Below are 15,481 nucleotides of genomic sequence, written 5' to 3'. Positions count from 1 at the left end.
AGCTCAAACAATCACATTTCATAGATCATCGGTTCTCCTAACTCGAAATCCTGACTTGGGTCGAACTTGGGTCGTGATGGTATCAAATGCTTTGATATATGTCCATCACGTAATGTTACTGCAAACTGATCAAATTAATTAATTGAAGTGATTATATGCCTCTGCTTAAATATTACGTGCATAGAGCAGGGTGACCACACAAACAGATGGCGGCATGGCGGCCTAAGGATCACATTCTAAACTATAAGAGGACAATTAATGGTGGGTACACTTCACAACCAACATATCATGTGCAATGCAATCAATCACAAATCTAGTAGTAACCAATTATAGTCAACACTGGTCAATATATGAATAAAACACATCTACTATATACAACAATCAGAACAATACTGATCAAGATGCTACGGTTTCCCCAGAAAATAAGGACACTGGTCCTCTGAATGTGGGGATGATCAGTCAGACAATGTTCATCACCAATTGATGAAATGCAAATGCCAAATTTTTTTTACCAAAGATGGAATATATATTGCCTTCAATTATTATGAAAAAAAAAAATTTTAAAAAATAGTTGAACTTAATTCTATTTGACATGTCCCAAATTTCCTATGTGCTAGCTAGCACTATTTTTTGTAAAAGTTATGGCTCTAGAATCTCTAGATGCCCTTTGTTGTTCTTTAATCTTTTGTAAGTTTATCCCAAGACCAAGTTACAAGAACTTCCGCATCACACTTTCCCAGCTAGATGTGCTATTCCAAATCCCAGAAAATTCTCCTGTTTCTTATTCTTTTACCTAGGGCTCAACATTAAGTACAAACTACAAAAGGCTAAAATCCCGATTCCCAAGAAATTATATTCCTTTTTCTCCACTTAAAGAACTAAAAGATCGAATTCCCACTGTTCCACAGATAAAAACACTATTGTCTTACCTCACAAGACAAAAGGGATCCATTTCAAGTGCAAAATGGTTGCTAGCTCTCGGGATCCATTTTCCTTAACTTTTCCTTGATTTTCTTTTTCCTACGGTTTTGTTATTTAATTTCTTTTCCTTTCCCATTTCATGTGAGATTTCCTTTTTCTTTCAGTAGTAATAAATTAATAAAGAGCACATTAATACTTAAGAGTGAACGTGGAAAGAGATTGTTTACTGTTTAGGGAAACTAATTAAAGGATTTTTTTTTTTTTGATACAAACTAATTAAAGGATTAATAAACGGCTTTAGCATCACGTTTTGGACGGTAGAGTGTAGACCACTATATTTATGGACAAATCTTGATCTCAGTCGCATTTTTGGACATTGTGTTGTCCACTATCCAAGTATCCATCCATAAATAATTAAACACATTGAACATGTAGGTCCAATTTTACTCAAATCATTTTGAGGGATAAGAAAAAAAAAATACCCATTTGGATATAATATAATATAATTCTAGAAATTCACATTCTCATGATCTCCTTAGATGATAGTAATGGGTAATTTAGACCATGTGCTTGTTTAGAAGAGTTTATTTTCACGAGTTTATTGGACTTAAAAAAATAAGTTGAACAAAAGAATAGCAATTTGTGAGTATATGACATTGACAGTAAGAGGTTTTAAAGGTTAATTAATATAATATAATTCTTCTAAAAAAAATTAATATAAGAGACATAGGAACTTGAGGAGTTGGCATGGACTATGTGAATTTTTTGGTTCTCACTTCTCGTGAGAAAACACTTTTAGTACATAGTTCACCACAGCATATGTTATATTAATTAGATGATTCTACTATACCATTGGACCATATAGTAAGTTAAAAATATATAACATTGAGTATTTGGAAAAAAGATAAAAATAAATAAATAAAGAAAGCGAAAAAGAATACCTTTTTTTTTTAATACCTGTAAAGTTCTCATTGGTTGTCTCATTAGTTTCTCATGATCCCTTTAGCATCCTTGACATTGACGCTTCCTGAGCTTGTGATTGGCTGACTCACAGGCTTTTAGGACTGTGTAAAAGTAGCAATCCCTCTTTTAATCTTAATAATGCTTACCATCTTTTTTTTTTTTTTTCCCTTGGTTTTTTATATGCTTACTTGCTATATACCATTGCTTTATGCATATTTGTTCGCCTTCTTTTTCTCTGTGTGTCTCATATTCCTTCGCAGTACTGAATTAACTTTATTCCGTCAAAATTGAGATACACAGAGTTGCTTATATTTTAAGCTCTCTCCAAAGCCTTGTTATTAATATATTCCTGGTCATGGATGACTAATTTTCCTTATTTATATTCTAAACCCACTTTTGCAGCGACTCAAAGACACGTAAAACAGAAGCCAAGCACATAATTTACCATTAAAATATATGCATTGCATGGCTTTTTCAATCAATGTCATATTGTTTGGGATTGATCTGTCCCCAGAAGGGACCTCTTTTTTGCTATATTAATTAGTGTGTCTATGCTTTTTATATTGTCACATGGAGGTACCTCTGAAATAGACCATGTCCCATATGTATATGATCTTGGATCGATGGTGATATATATTCCCTCAGATGATTTGAGACATTTTTTTAATGGAAAAAAAATTAATTCGAGTATTTTACATATAAACATGATTTGAGATGATTTATACATGTAGATTATATATCATAAATCGAAATGGATTCCAATAATGTACTAGTAAGACATGCTTAAGTTTTGGACTATATGCCAAATGTCTTACATCATGGTGTTATTATTTTTCATTATACAACTGGTTAATTATTGAAGTGGAGTGATGGCAATTAGGTGGATGTGGCTCGAGATACAAGACTAAAAGATGTCTTGTTTTAGTTTCTGGTTTCTACTCTAGGAGAGATGGCCTCAAATTAGATTTATATTATATTAATGTGGTATGAGTTATTTCACATGGTACATGCATGTGAATTTACTTTGATTGATTATTACCAAAAAAAAAAAATATTGATTAGCATTTCAACTATAAAAGCCTATTAGTAGTATATCTATACATGTAATGCATCTCAACATATTCTATGAAAAAATGAGTAATATATATCTGGAACATAATACTTTTCACAGTTTTTTTTTTTCCATGATTGCTTAATATGATCTATTCTTCCTAAGAGTAATATTACTTTTACATGAATTCTTATTGACACTATTTTTATTGTGCAACAGCAAATCATAAAAGTAATTGTGAAAAATTTGTGGCATGAGACTTGCTAAGAAAAAAAATTGTTCAATTTCAGAATATGTCTCATGTTATTAAATTTTCCCCCTCCAATATTAATGGTGAACAATTTAAGTGAAATGGTGGCAATAATTTTGATCTTTCCTGATCAAGGTGGTTGGGATACGTTATTACGGATAGAAATTGTTCTTCTAAATGAGTTTCAAGTCACATAACTAGTCAAAGTCACTACAAATTTGACCATGTTAGAAAGAGGTAGCCATATCATTAATTACCTATTAATTAATTCAAAATTTGGCCCAATTGAAACCCATGACATGATGAGCTTACAATAACTCAATTTCATGAATTCAAATCCCATTGCTTGCAAGAAAAATAAAATAAAATTGCTACATTTGTGGTAATTAACCCCTAAACTTTCATGAACAAGATTGTGGCTTTAGAGCATTCCCATCAAGGATTCTAAAAATTTTAGCATTTAATGCTTCAAAAACCTACTTTATCTATTATACCACCCCACTTTAAGATACATCAAACATCAAAACTTCTATATTTTTTACCATTTCATTTAGATAATACAAACTACTCATTAAAATAATAATAAAACAACTACACAAAAAACTATAGCAACCACCTCCTCCACCACCCCTACCACCGCTCCACTTGCCATAACCACCATTGTAGCAACCACAACCCACCATAGCCACCACCACCACAAGTCACAACACCACTATGGCAACCACAACCACCTACAGGAGGAAAAGAAAAAGAAAAAACTCAAAGTATAACCACAACCATCCACCAAAATCACAACCAACCACCACCCAACCACCACAAAAACAACCAGCCACTGCAAAAACAAAATCTCAGCCAAGCACTCACCGGTGGCTAATCTAACCCACTGCAGGAAGAAAAAAAAAAAAAAAAAAAAAAAAAAAAAAAAAGCACAAACAACCAGCCATCAAAACAAAATTGTTACCCAAAGATCCAACCCACACACTCACCAATCTCACCACCATGCCTCCAAATCAAACTCATACATCACTGCCACCGTGACCCACCATCGAAACCCACTGAAAAAAAAAATAAAAAAAAAATAAATAAAAATTGGAAGGGAAGTAGATTCATTGGTTCAAGCCCAAGTCGTGAGATAGCTTCAAGTGGGGAGCCACAGGGAGATCAATTTTAGAGAGTGAGGAAAAAAAAAAATATATATATATATATATATATATATAGGAATGGCAGGTCTAAACAAAAAAGAAGGAAATAATAAAAAAAATTAAGAAATAAAATATGTTTTTTAAAGAGAAGAAGAGAGAGAGAGAGCTTTAAAACAATTTTTTTTTATAAGATATAGCTACTAGGGCTGTCCAGATTCATCCGAGTACCCGACCCCCCTGAAGAACCGACCAGATCCAACTCGAAACCAGCAGACCTGACTACTCTGACTGGTCGACGGCAGGTCTTCATCACCAGAAACCGATTCTGGTGGGTCGGGTTTCAGTTTTCCTCCCTTAAAACCCGAACCAACTGAAAGATTTCTAGATTCCGGCCAAAACTTTTCAGATTTCGGTGATATTTTTCCAGATTCCGGCACTATATCCCTTAGATCCAGTGAGATTTTGACCGAATTTGGCGAAATATCATCGAATCTGGTAAGATTTTCACTGGATCTGGCGAAATCTCATAAAATCCGGTGAGATTTTCGCCGAATCTATGTTTTTTCCACCGTTTTACCGACCCGCCTGCCACCCGTTGATGTTCTAAACCGCCCGACCCGATTACTCCGGCGGGTCAGCGGCAGGTGCCTTTTTTCTCCACCTGATTCCGGCGGGTCGATTCCGGGTTGGGCACAAACCCAACCCGGACTGACCCGTGGATAGCTCTAATAGCTACAATGCACTCTAAAAAATGAGAGTGCACTGTAACAAGATGACAAATCTTTTAGCATATGCAAGTTTTGATAGAGTTGGTTTTTTGAGTTTCAGATACTAAAATTTAAGTTTTAGCATTTTTGCAATTCTTGATAAGGATGCTTTTAAGAGCATTCACATTGGGAATGACATATACCTTATGTAGGAAAAATTTAGCATAAAAGCCCAAAACCCCCCACACATTCGGACTTGTAAAAACCAATTATTGCAAAAGAAATTTGCAATAGTGCTACAGTGCAATTCTAAAAGTAGAATTGCACTGTAACTCAATTCTTAAAAAAAAAATAATAATAATAATATTCTATTCATCTACTTTATTAATTTCTCTCTCTCTCTCTCTCTCTGGGGGGTTTTTGGGTTTTTGTTTTTATTTAGGTTTTAGGATATATTATTTTATTGTGTAAAAATATTATTTTAATATGTTGTATTGTAAAATAAAAATTAAAATACTGAAGGTATTGTAAAATGATATAACATAATTAATAGAGTAATTTTTTGATATGATAAAATAAGATGTGATAAAATTTTGGATCGTAGACGCTATTAAGGTTTATTTGCAGGCAATAGATGTCATTTGATGTGTGCCAAATGGCAAATTGGATGTTTGACAAAATGAAACATTGGATACTTGAACAGCCTTAATGGTTTAGTTATAATTATGACTATGGTTTTGACGCAACGATGATGTATGTGATAAATTATTTCTTTCAGTTTTGAATTTTGATCGTATATTTAATTGAATACAAGTACCGCACGACATAGCACATTGCATCGTTTTCTGGTCATTAACACGTACAAACCTCTCTCTATTTCTCTCTCTCTCTCTCTGAAAATCAAAGTTTATCAATCCCAAAGCCGTGTCAATCACTCAACACAAATATGTCAAACACAAGACAGATGAACCATTAACCAACAACCTGTAAAATAATTCCCAATCTTCTACGTACCTATAAAATTATATTTATAAAATATAACATAACCAACCAACTACATCTACCAAATCGAAATCCTTCTCTGCATAATTATACTTTGCAATACACATTAACCTTTTTAACCTCTTTAATCTCTCCGGCCCCCACAACAGTGTAAAAAACAAAACCAACAAAAAGTAAAAAATAAAATCCGACTGAATACTATCGAAACCTTCTTATGTTTTTAACGACGATATCCAGAATTTAACTCTTCTTTGTTCTGATAATCACATCACTAAAATGAAATACATAAAATGCATAATTTAATTAATTTATATGACCAAGAGGGTTCAGATCCAAAATAGTCTAAAACTTCAGACACCCATGAGGACCCAGAATCCAAATCTTATGCAGAAGTGGGATGGATATATATATGAACACGTCAACCATATACCCAGCATTACAAATTATATATAACGAAAAAAAAAAATTTAAAAAGAAAAAGAAAACAAATAGTCGTGTAAAATTTTCAACCCTGGCGAGCTGTATTTTTCTTCTTCTTCTTCATTTACATGAGCAACAGTTCCTCTTGTTAGACGTAATAACAGCTAACTGCTCGAAACTCGATCTGAAAAACGAATCGACCTCTTCGCGGTTCACGATCTCGAAGAATTGAAGCTCGGAGAGTTTTCTTTTGCATGTGGGTGCTCTTTTTGGCTTCCGTGGCGCCGGGGGACAATCTAGGATCTTGGGAATTCTATGTTCCTTGGATGTCGGTGTTCGACAACAGTCCTCCTCCTCATCTTTGTTGTCATCCTCCTCGACATTAATCTTCTTATTTTGTGTCTCGACTACGTTGTTGTTGTTGTTGTTGTTGGCACCAATATTATCGTTGAAGCCACCCGCTTGAGGTGTTGTTGATGATGATGTAGTTCGAGTAGTCTTGACCGTGAGTAGTTTGGTTTTGGTTTTGGTTTTGGATTTGGAGAGGTCGTGTAAGAATTCGAGATTGGTGGACATGGTTTTGGTATATTGTGTTCGAGGTCGTTTTTGTGTTTGTGAATTGAATGGAAATAGAGGCGAGAGGTGCGGAGTGGCGTGCTATATATGTAGGAAAAAAAGACCAAAAGAGTTGGGAAGGCGTGCATTCGAAGGTAAGAGAGAGAGAGAGAGAGAGAGAGAGAGAGGGTTGTTACTGCTTCTTTATTCTATATATCTTGTTAGGAAAATGACCTGGTTGTCGTATTAAAAGTTAAAACTTGGCTGAGTCATTGCACTTTGGGGTTTTTTTTTTTTTTCTTTTTTCTTTTTTCTTTTGGTTAATACTAGGTTACAATTGAGTGAATTGACACAGTCTATTGCAATTGAAATATATGTCCATATATATAATAGTTGTGCAAATATGTGGTGTTGGGTTCATGTGCCTATTGTGTTTTTTGGGTTTGGGCTAATTTCCATGTGTATAAACTGTGTGATGTGTTTCCATGTTTGGCTTCTTCTTTTTTTCAGGTAACAAATAGAATGAGTATAGGAAGCAGCGTTGCAGCTGAGAGATTTGGCTGAGCTTTGTTACGGACTTTGGCGTATTGGTATTAAAAACAGTTTTTAACTGTTTTTGTTTTTTTTTGTTTTGGAAGTTTTGTCATTTTCACCATGTGAATTGTCCATTGTGGTGTGAATGGTGATTATTACTTTACCACTTATTGACCATAATTACAAATTAATTTATCATCATGGGTTCTTCTTCTTCTTTCTTTTTTTTTGTGCGTTATATTATGGTATGTTAATCTTTTGTTTTACTACTCATATATGCCTATATTACTAATCTTCCTATTATATAGATTTATAGATTAAAAGCCATTCAAAATAACAATTATTATAAGGAATGATAAGGGATTTTTTTTTTTTTTTAATTTTTTAAAAAGTAACCGAGTACTGTGGCCTAATATAAGGGGTTAATGCAGCCTTTTTCCCGGCAATCTTTGAGCTTGATCGCACAGGGCCACAGCATAAAACACCTTGCATGATCTGAGATTTCATTTCACATAGTTACCCTTTTGCTTTTCTGGTTCTAGATTGACAATATATGGAACGTAAATCTTACGTTAGGGGCAAAAGGTAGTAACTTTGTAGCCTAACGACCGGCCCTACGCTCTTTTATTGGAGTGAACAACACGCACTCCTCCTCGTAATGGTGCATTTCTAGATTCTTTACCCAAGATGTGATAAGTTTTCCCCCACAAAATCAACCAATAGAGTAAGATGTATAGATTTTTGTTTTTTGATCAATTCTTACATGACGACATAAATATGTCAATCATTAGAGGGAATTTGAATTCTTAACACCTCGTTAGAAACACTTGGAAGTATTAATTGAATTACAAAACTCTTAATAAAAATTATTAGATTTTAATCACTTGTCTTATTTATTTGAGTAATACTATAGTTATAAACTATTTTACAATATTTTATAAACTATTGATGTGGCAAATTTTTATTGATTCTAATCTGGATCCACTATTAATATATCACTTTTTTACTTACCAATAACTACTCACCACATTAACAATTTATAAAATAGTTTGTGGCTATATCATTTTCTTTCTTTATATGTTCTTTTATAATGTTGTGAAAAGATAATTCAATTCACTAATTAAGACTTTTTTTTGGCTAAAATATTGTTTCTATTCCCAAAGTTTGCATAAATCTCACCTTTTCCCCTAAATTTTAAAGGAGAGATTTTTTCAATGGGTTAGGGACTAACACATGGACAAATAAAGAACTTTTTACAATAATTTAGGGATAAAAATAAATTTTTTAAATTGAAAATTAATAATTGTAACATTTTTAATGGTTTAGAGACAAAAAATGATTTTTTCAAAGTTTATGAATGAAAAATAAAATTCATGTAAAATTTAGAGAAGAAAGAAACATTTTAGCCCAAAGTTAAAAAAAAAAAAAATTAAAAGGGCTAATTAAAGCAAGTTAAGCGTATAGATAATTAAAAATTGACATATTTCTTACTAAATCCAAGTTATCTCACTCTAAAATGTAGTATCTTTTTTTCAATACAAGAACACATTATCATTAATTTATTAAGGTAGTATTTGGTAAATCTGCTGGCAAAATGTATTCCAATATAATGCATTTTTTCTTTAAAATTTCAATCATTTAGTTAAAAATTAAAAAAAAAAAAAAAACTTAGGTACAATACTTATGTGTTGTTCCTTAGATTTCTCTCTTAATATTCAACCATGTGACAACACTTAATTAAAAATACACTTACGCACATGAGAAAAAAGCCACATAACTGAATCTTAAAAGGGAAACCTAATGAACAACACCTGAATGTTGTACCTAAGTTTTGTCCTTAAAAAAAAATAAAAAAATTCTACTGTAAAGCAAGTATATTCATTATAATTGTGTTTAGTTATAAATTTTTTAAAAATCCATTTTTTTTCCTATAACAAGGTGATATGTTCCTATTTTTTTTTCCTTTGATGTAATTAAATATTCAATTTTACAAGCATGTAGCCATATTCCAACCAATTTCTATATTCCTCTATAATTCTCTACAATATCTCTTCCAATTTTTCCTATTTTTTACAAATTTTAAATCTACACACACAAAATTTTATACCAATAGCTTGACCTTGATCACCTTTGGGACTAGGCTAAAAAAAAAAAAAAAAAAAAAAAGAAGTGGGAGAACAGGTTTGTTCTACACATAACTGCCGCAGGCCGAGGGGGGGGGGGGGGGGGGGAGAGACGCTTGGTCTCATGAATTGTGTTGAAATGAGTCTCATTAACTATATATACACACACACACATATATATATATATATATCTAAAATTTAGGATGATAATCCTCAATTTTAAATATTCTCATAGTTTCCAAAAAAAAAAATGCATTTTGAAGAAAATGTATTCATGTTATTCAAATATATTTGAAAAAAATTGGAGTTATCTCATACTTAACTGGTAAAGTTTCTTATAATTGAATAAAAGATTTAGAGTTCAATTCCTGTATACACCAAAAATTGATTAATGTCTTAATTTGATAATAAAAAAAACTATCACCAGGAGCGGACACTAAAAATTGAAATTATCTATAAAAAAAAAATAATAATCTTAAAAATACATTCCAAATAGATATTATTAACGAGCTTATGTCATCCCACACACATAAGTCTTTGTTTTTTTTTTGGGGGCTAAAACCCACTCTTATCTTTTAAGTCTTAAACAGATTGTTGTGAATTGACTTTAATGAAATGAAGTTAATACGTCCTTGTCTTTGAAGTGTGTGTTCTTCAAATCCCTTTAGATGAGCGTGAAGGGTATATATATTGCACGTCCTCTAAAAAACGGCACATCTTATTAGCTTCTCTCACATCAACCCTCACCAATTTTGCATAGGATACCATGTTAGAGCCTTCAATACACCCATCTACCATATCTCTCCTTGCCATATATTAAAAACAAAATCGGGTTTGTTTTGGATTGGGTTTACCAAACAACAACTAATTATCAAAAATGAATCTTCCCACGTGAACTGTCTGATTGTACCCACCGCTTGGTTTTCACCGTTAATCATCAGCTTATAGTATATAAAAAAACAAAAGGTCAAATCTTTACGTTTCATAATTAAATTATTTTTATCGTCATCATCAATTTTATTTTAATTCAAACTTTCATGGAATACTATGCAATCATCATCCAGAGGTAACAACAACTCAACCACGCTTGCATTACAATACAGGTCAAATGCAATTCAATATTGATTATTCACGTTCTTCAGGCAATTTCTTAATTATTATATCTCTCATGGAAAAAAAGTTTTTTTATACTATATGATTATGTCGTATCTTGTAGGCTAGCTTTCTTTTTGGGAACTAAGTCTGATACCATAATTATTTTAATAACTTTGTTATCATTTGTCCACTTAACGACTTATGAGCGGTGAAAATATAAACCCACATAAATTTGTTATTTTTTTCCCATCACTTACAACTTGTCACGTAGACGAATTGTGGTCAAAGTTGTAAAAATTATTGTGGTAATAAACTTACTTGTCCTTTAGTCACTATTGTGACACGTTCCAACGTGGTTGTGTGGAGATTCTGTGCACTCCTTGGTAACAGTAACATGAACTTCAATGCAAAAAAAAAAAATAATAATAATAATAATAAAAAAGAAAAAGAAAAATTGAACTAATCCTAATCCAGACAAGGACAATCCAAATCTTACCTCGTTAACCACCACTTTATTCTTCATGTCAATGTTGGTTAAGAATTTTCAACCTTTTTCTCACTTTCTTTACATTTTTATAATATTCTCTTAAATCCTTTTTTTTACAAAGAAGAAACACCCCCCAGATCCAAAGGAAGAAAGAAGAGTTCATAACAAGCCTTGAATTAGAATTTCTGTTTGTTTTTAATTAAGAAGAACCAAATCAGTAAAGAGAGGAGCAAAAGAAGGAGAGAGATATTGGTTCTTTTTCTTTGACTGGCTTGGTTCGAAGAAGTGTAGTTGATTGCAAGTAATTAAGAGGCCAGCTTTTCCATTGAAAAGGTATCATATGTGTATCACATGGAACCCCAAAAAACAAATGTTTCACTTCGAGTAGCTTAAAGTAGACTATTCACGCTCGAGATGGATTCCATTTTCTTGCTTTTTTTGCTTGATGAAGATGAGCTGTGTTTTTAGCTGTATTACAGGAATCAATACGTGTACTTAGTGTTGCATCTAACTCATTCATACAAAACACGTGCAATGAAAAATAAAGACAAGATCTAGCTACTTCCATGATGCTAGAAATACACGCAATATTTGAATCTTTTAGATTAGAGTTTGTAGAACACAATTGTTTTAGGCTTGTAGGATCGGGAGAATCGCTGGTCGATTTAGAGGGTTTTTTAATTAAAAATCATGTGATGAATGGGTTCATGAGTTAATAGGGGTACAACGTCTGTGTTTAATGCTAGAATAAAGATTTGGGGCTATGAAGAATTAAGTTAAAAAAAAAAAAAAAAAAAAAAAAAAAAAAAAGAGGAGAAAGATCCAGCTGAATTGCTACCAAAACATTGAAACGTTTCTCTTTTATAATGATGGGAAGGAAAAAAAAAAGTATTTGAAACAAGAAACAATACAGTGCATTAAAATTAAAATTTTATTTATTAGTTTTCTAAATGTGGGAGTCTTTTTTAATAAGTTACAGGATAGGCTTATTTTGTTACAGGGTATTATGAGACTAATTTGAGAATAGGATATTATTATCCTATGTTTTATTTATATTTGTTTACGTATTATTTATGCTTTATTTATTTTTTTATATATAAAAGTTGTGAAAGTTCATTTTAAATCTTTTTTTAAATATTTGCTTCTAAAAAAAAATCTTTTTAAATTTTGTATTTTGTATTTTATAAGTATTATCTATTGATTATAATTTTAATTAATTGTGTTAGCATCATAGTTTTTTTTTTTTAATTTTTTTTTTTAATTCAATAGTTGGAGTATGTGGATCTGAACTTTGAATGTCTTATTTGTAAACACCAGAAAATGTGAACCAATTGAGATATAACACTCTTGAGTCCTTGACACCATAGTTTGGCTTCCAATCCCACCCTTATTAAACCTCCAAACCCTTGAGCTTTACATTTTCTAGTTCTTTTAACATTTTGATTTTCAAAAAACCATGGTATATGTTCATCTATAAATATGGGGATGGATGTGAGATCATTTGGGTCATTCTAATTCTCCGTCAAACCTCAAACTTTCTTCTAGGACCAATAGTTTAGAAGCTTTATTTAAGTAATGCCAAATCAATTGAAAAATGGAATGCACTCTTGGAATCTTCTCATATAGGAAGAATTTATTTAGGTTAATTTGAAATCCTACACTCGTTGTAAGGAAAAAAAAAAAAAAACCTACAAAAATTAGTGTGTAAAAGTTCTTGAAAAATACGAATAGTAGTTGCCTAAGTAAAGTCCATTCCACATTTAAGGACGCCAGAGCCAGAGGGATCAATCATTTAAAAAAAAAAAAAAAAAACCTACAAAAATTATTGTGTAAAAGTTCTTGAAAAATACGAATAGTAGTTGCCTAAGTAAAGTCCATTCCACATTTAAGGACGCCAGAGCCAGAGGGATCAATCATTTAAATGATTGATCCCTCTGGCTCTGGCGTCCTTAAATGTATGGTACCAGTCTAGTAGTCTGAGCTCTAAACACTACATGATTGTCCTTGAAGTATATCCAAATTTGGATATACTTCAAGGACAATCATGTAGTGTTAAGAGCTCAGACTACTAGACTAGTACCATACATTTCTGTGAGCTATAATAATAATAATAATCTGGACCAATACATAAACTGGGTAGATGTGGATTTATAAGTGTGAGTATTTCAACTCAGCAACTTTCGGTTTTGCTTTACTGCAAGGTTCTGGTGGCAATAATATACAAATCAGAGACATGTTGCGGGCCCGTTTGACGATGTTGTTCTAGTAACGTTATTTGTATTTTTTTGAAATACATGTGGGTAAAAATTGAAAACTATTGTTTAAGTTGTAGTACTAAACACCTCCGCAATTGTTAAAGAAAGAAACACATAATTGTTAGAATTAATTGTTAGAATTGAAAGGAGACAAACGTTCACTACACTGCATCGATCGTGGGCCTAGGGTGAATCATCAAGCATAAAAACAATGGACAAAAAGTTGTAATGCCAACATAGCATGCATTGGTTTTGCCTAGCTAGATCACAATTTATTTTTCTCTGACAAGACTGCCCCATATGTAAAATTGCTAAATTTTGAAGAAAATATTGAACTGCTTTTCTTTTCCTTAATTAGAAGGCATTCATGAGTCAAATTTTGGTGCAAAATTAATACAGAATATCAATGGGTTTGATCTAGCGAGCAGTGAGTTTTTGATCCAGTACATAATTCAATAGTTATAACGGAAAGAGTGGATTTGAACTTTGGATGTCTTAAAAACATTCGAAGAACACTTGTTAAGTTAAAAGGTACTTGGTGGTTTAGTTTTTATAGCTTAAGTACCTGAATTTGACCCAATTATATAATTAAATTACTAAAATTATTCTATTAGTAATTGTTGTAACATAAAATTAGATAACAATATTAAAAGTAAATGTGCCTCTATTTTTCTCTTAAAATATTGTTTAGTTTAGTGTAAAAGTATTTACTAATACTTGAATGTTGTTAAATAGTATTTTCGATGTTCAATTTTAGGTAAACCTAGCTTAATCCGTCCCATATGAACAGACTTGTGGTAACATAAACAGATTGGTTTGGATCTTTCAAATATAATTGGATTTAGGTTGAGAGTTTGTTATGTAAAATGTTTAGAGTCTTTTTGTCATCAACTTTATTTTTCTTTTTAGTTTATTTGCTTATGTACAAATTCTTAAATTATCACTATTTTATAGGGAGCACACTTTTTTTTAACCAATTTTTAGCAAAAGAAAACCAAATAATTAAGCTAGTGCCAAATATAAAAGATTTAGTGGTTTGGGTTTGGAAAAAAGTTTTTGAATCTCAAACCTAATTTATCATCATTCCTAATATTAAAACATATCAAAGTTTAGAAGATTAGAACTATAGATAGGGAAAACTTTTTTGGATGAATTAAAGGGAAAAAAAAATATGTCAAGAGTCTTGTAGTTCATATGATACTCTTTGGTGTTTCTAACAAAAATATCTAAGCCTAAATTCTCCCTCCCAACCATCAATGTATAAAGAATAAAAAAAGTGTTAAAAGTATAACCCCATGCAAATTGTGAAAAAAAGGTAATTTAAATAACTAGAGACCGACATATGCCAACTCTCTGGCTCTCCATTGTCACTCTTGCTCCTTTATCAGAAAGTTGTTGAAACGCTATGGCACTATTACTCGATGATAATGAAATTACCAGTAACATATAAAAGCTATTTATATAAATTTATAAACAATAAAATAGACTTTCAAATCAGTAATGTAAATAAAGCTGGCACCTTCTTAACTTTATGAAAGTTTACGTTGATGTCTAAATGATAATAAAGTCTCTGCTATGCGTGCATGTGTTGAAGTACATAAAGTATTAACCGTTTCAGTAGCTACTAAAATGATGAAGCAATAAAATTAGTAGCTGAGAGGAAGGTGCTAATTAAGAACCACAATAGTCATGGCCAAGTACATCAGCTGAACCATACCAGAAGACATTCAACCCAACCAAATTGGAAGCTTAATATATTATATCATAAATATAGCATTTAAACCCGGTCCCTCAATCATGAATATAATTTATATTCACTTTAATGAATTGTTGATAAGGAGTTCTACTTTTAGTCAAGATTTGAAGGTATAAAATGATAAAGTTATTTGTCAAAAGGTTTGTGACTCAACTGACAATGTTTCTAACGGAAATGTCCAAAGTTTAAATTTTTTTATTTTTTATTGTATATCAAAATT

General features: G+C 31.7%; 1 protein-coding gene across 1 annotated transcript; it reads right to left on the bottom strand.

Annotated features, from left to right (window-relative positions):
• Positions 1-6,232: 6,232 nt before the first annotated feature.
• On the bottom strand, positions 6,233-7,154 carry LOC115957483 (cyclin-dependent protein kinase inhibitor SMR1). Its single transcript, XM_031075730.1, has one exon. It carries the CDS (start codon positions 7,030-7,032, stop codon positions 6,577-6,579), a length of 456 nt encoding a protein of 151 aa, XP_030931590.1. The 5' UTR covers positions 7,033-7,154; the 3' UTR covers positions 6,233-6,576.
• Between the last annotated feature and the right edge of the window lie 8,327 nt (positions 7,155-15,481).

Source organism: Quercus lobata, chromosome 8 (genome assembly GCF_001633185.2).
Source record: "Quercus lobata isolate SW786 chromosome 8, ValleyOak3.0 Primary Assembly, whole genome shotgun sequence".
Taxonomy (NCBI): Eukaryota; Viridiplantae; Streptophyta; class Magnoliopsida; order Fagales; family Fagaceae; genus Quercus; species Quercus lobata.
Note: the sequence above shows the minus strand (reverse complement) of the source record. Positions and strands in the feature narration are given on the sequence as shown.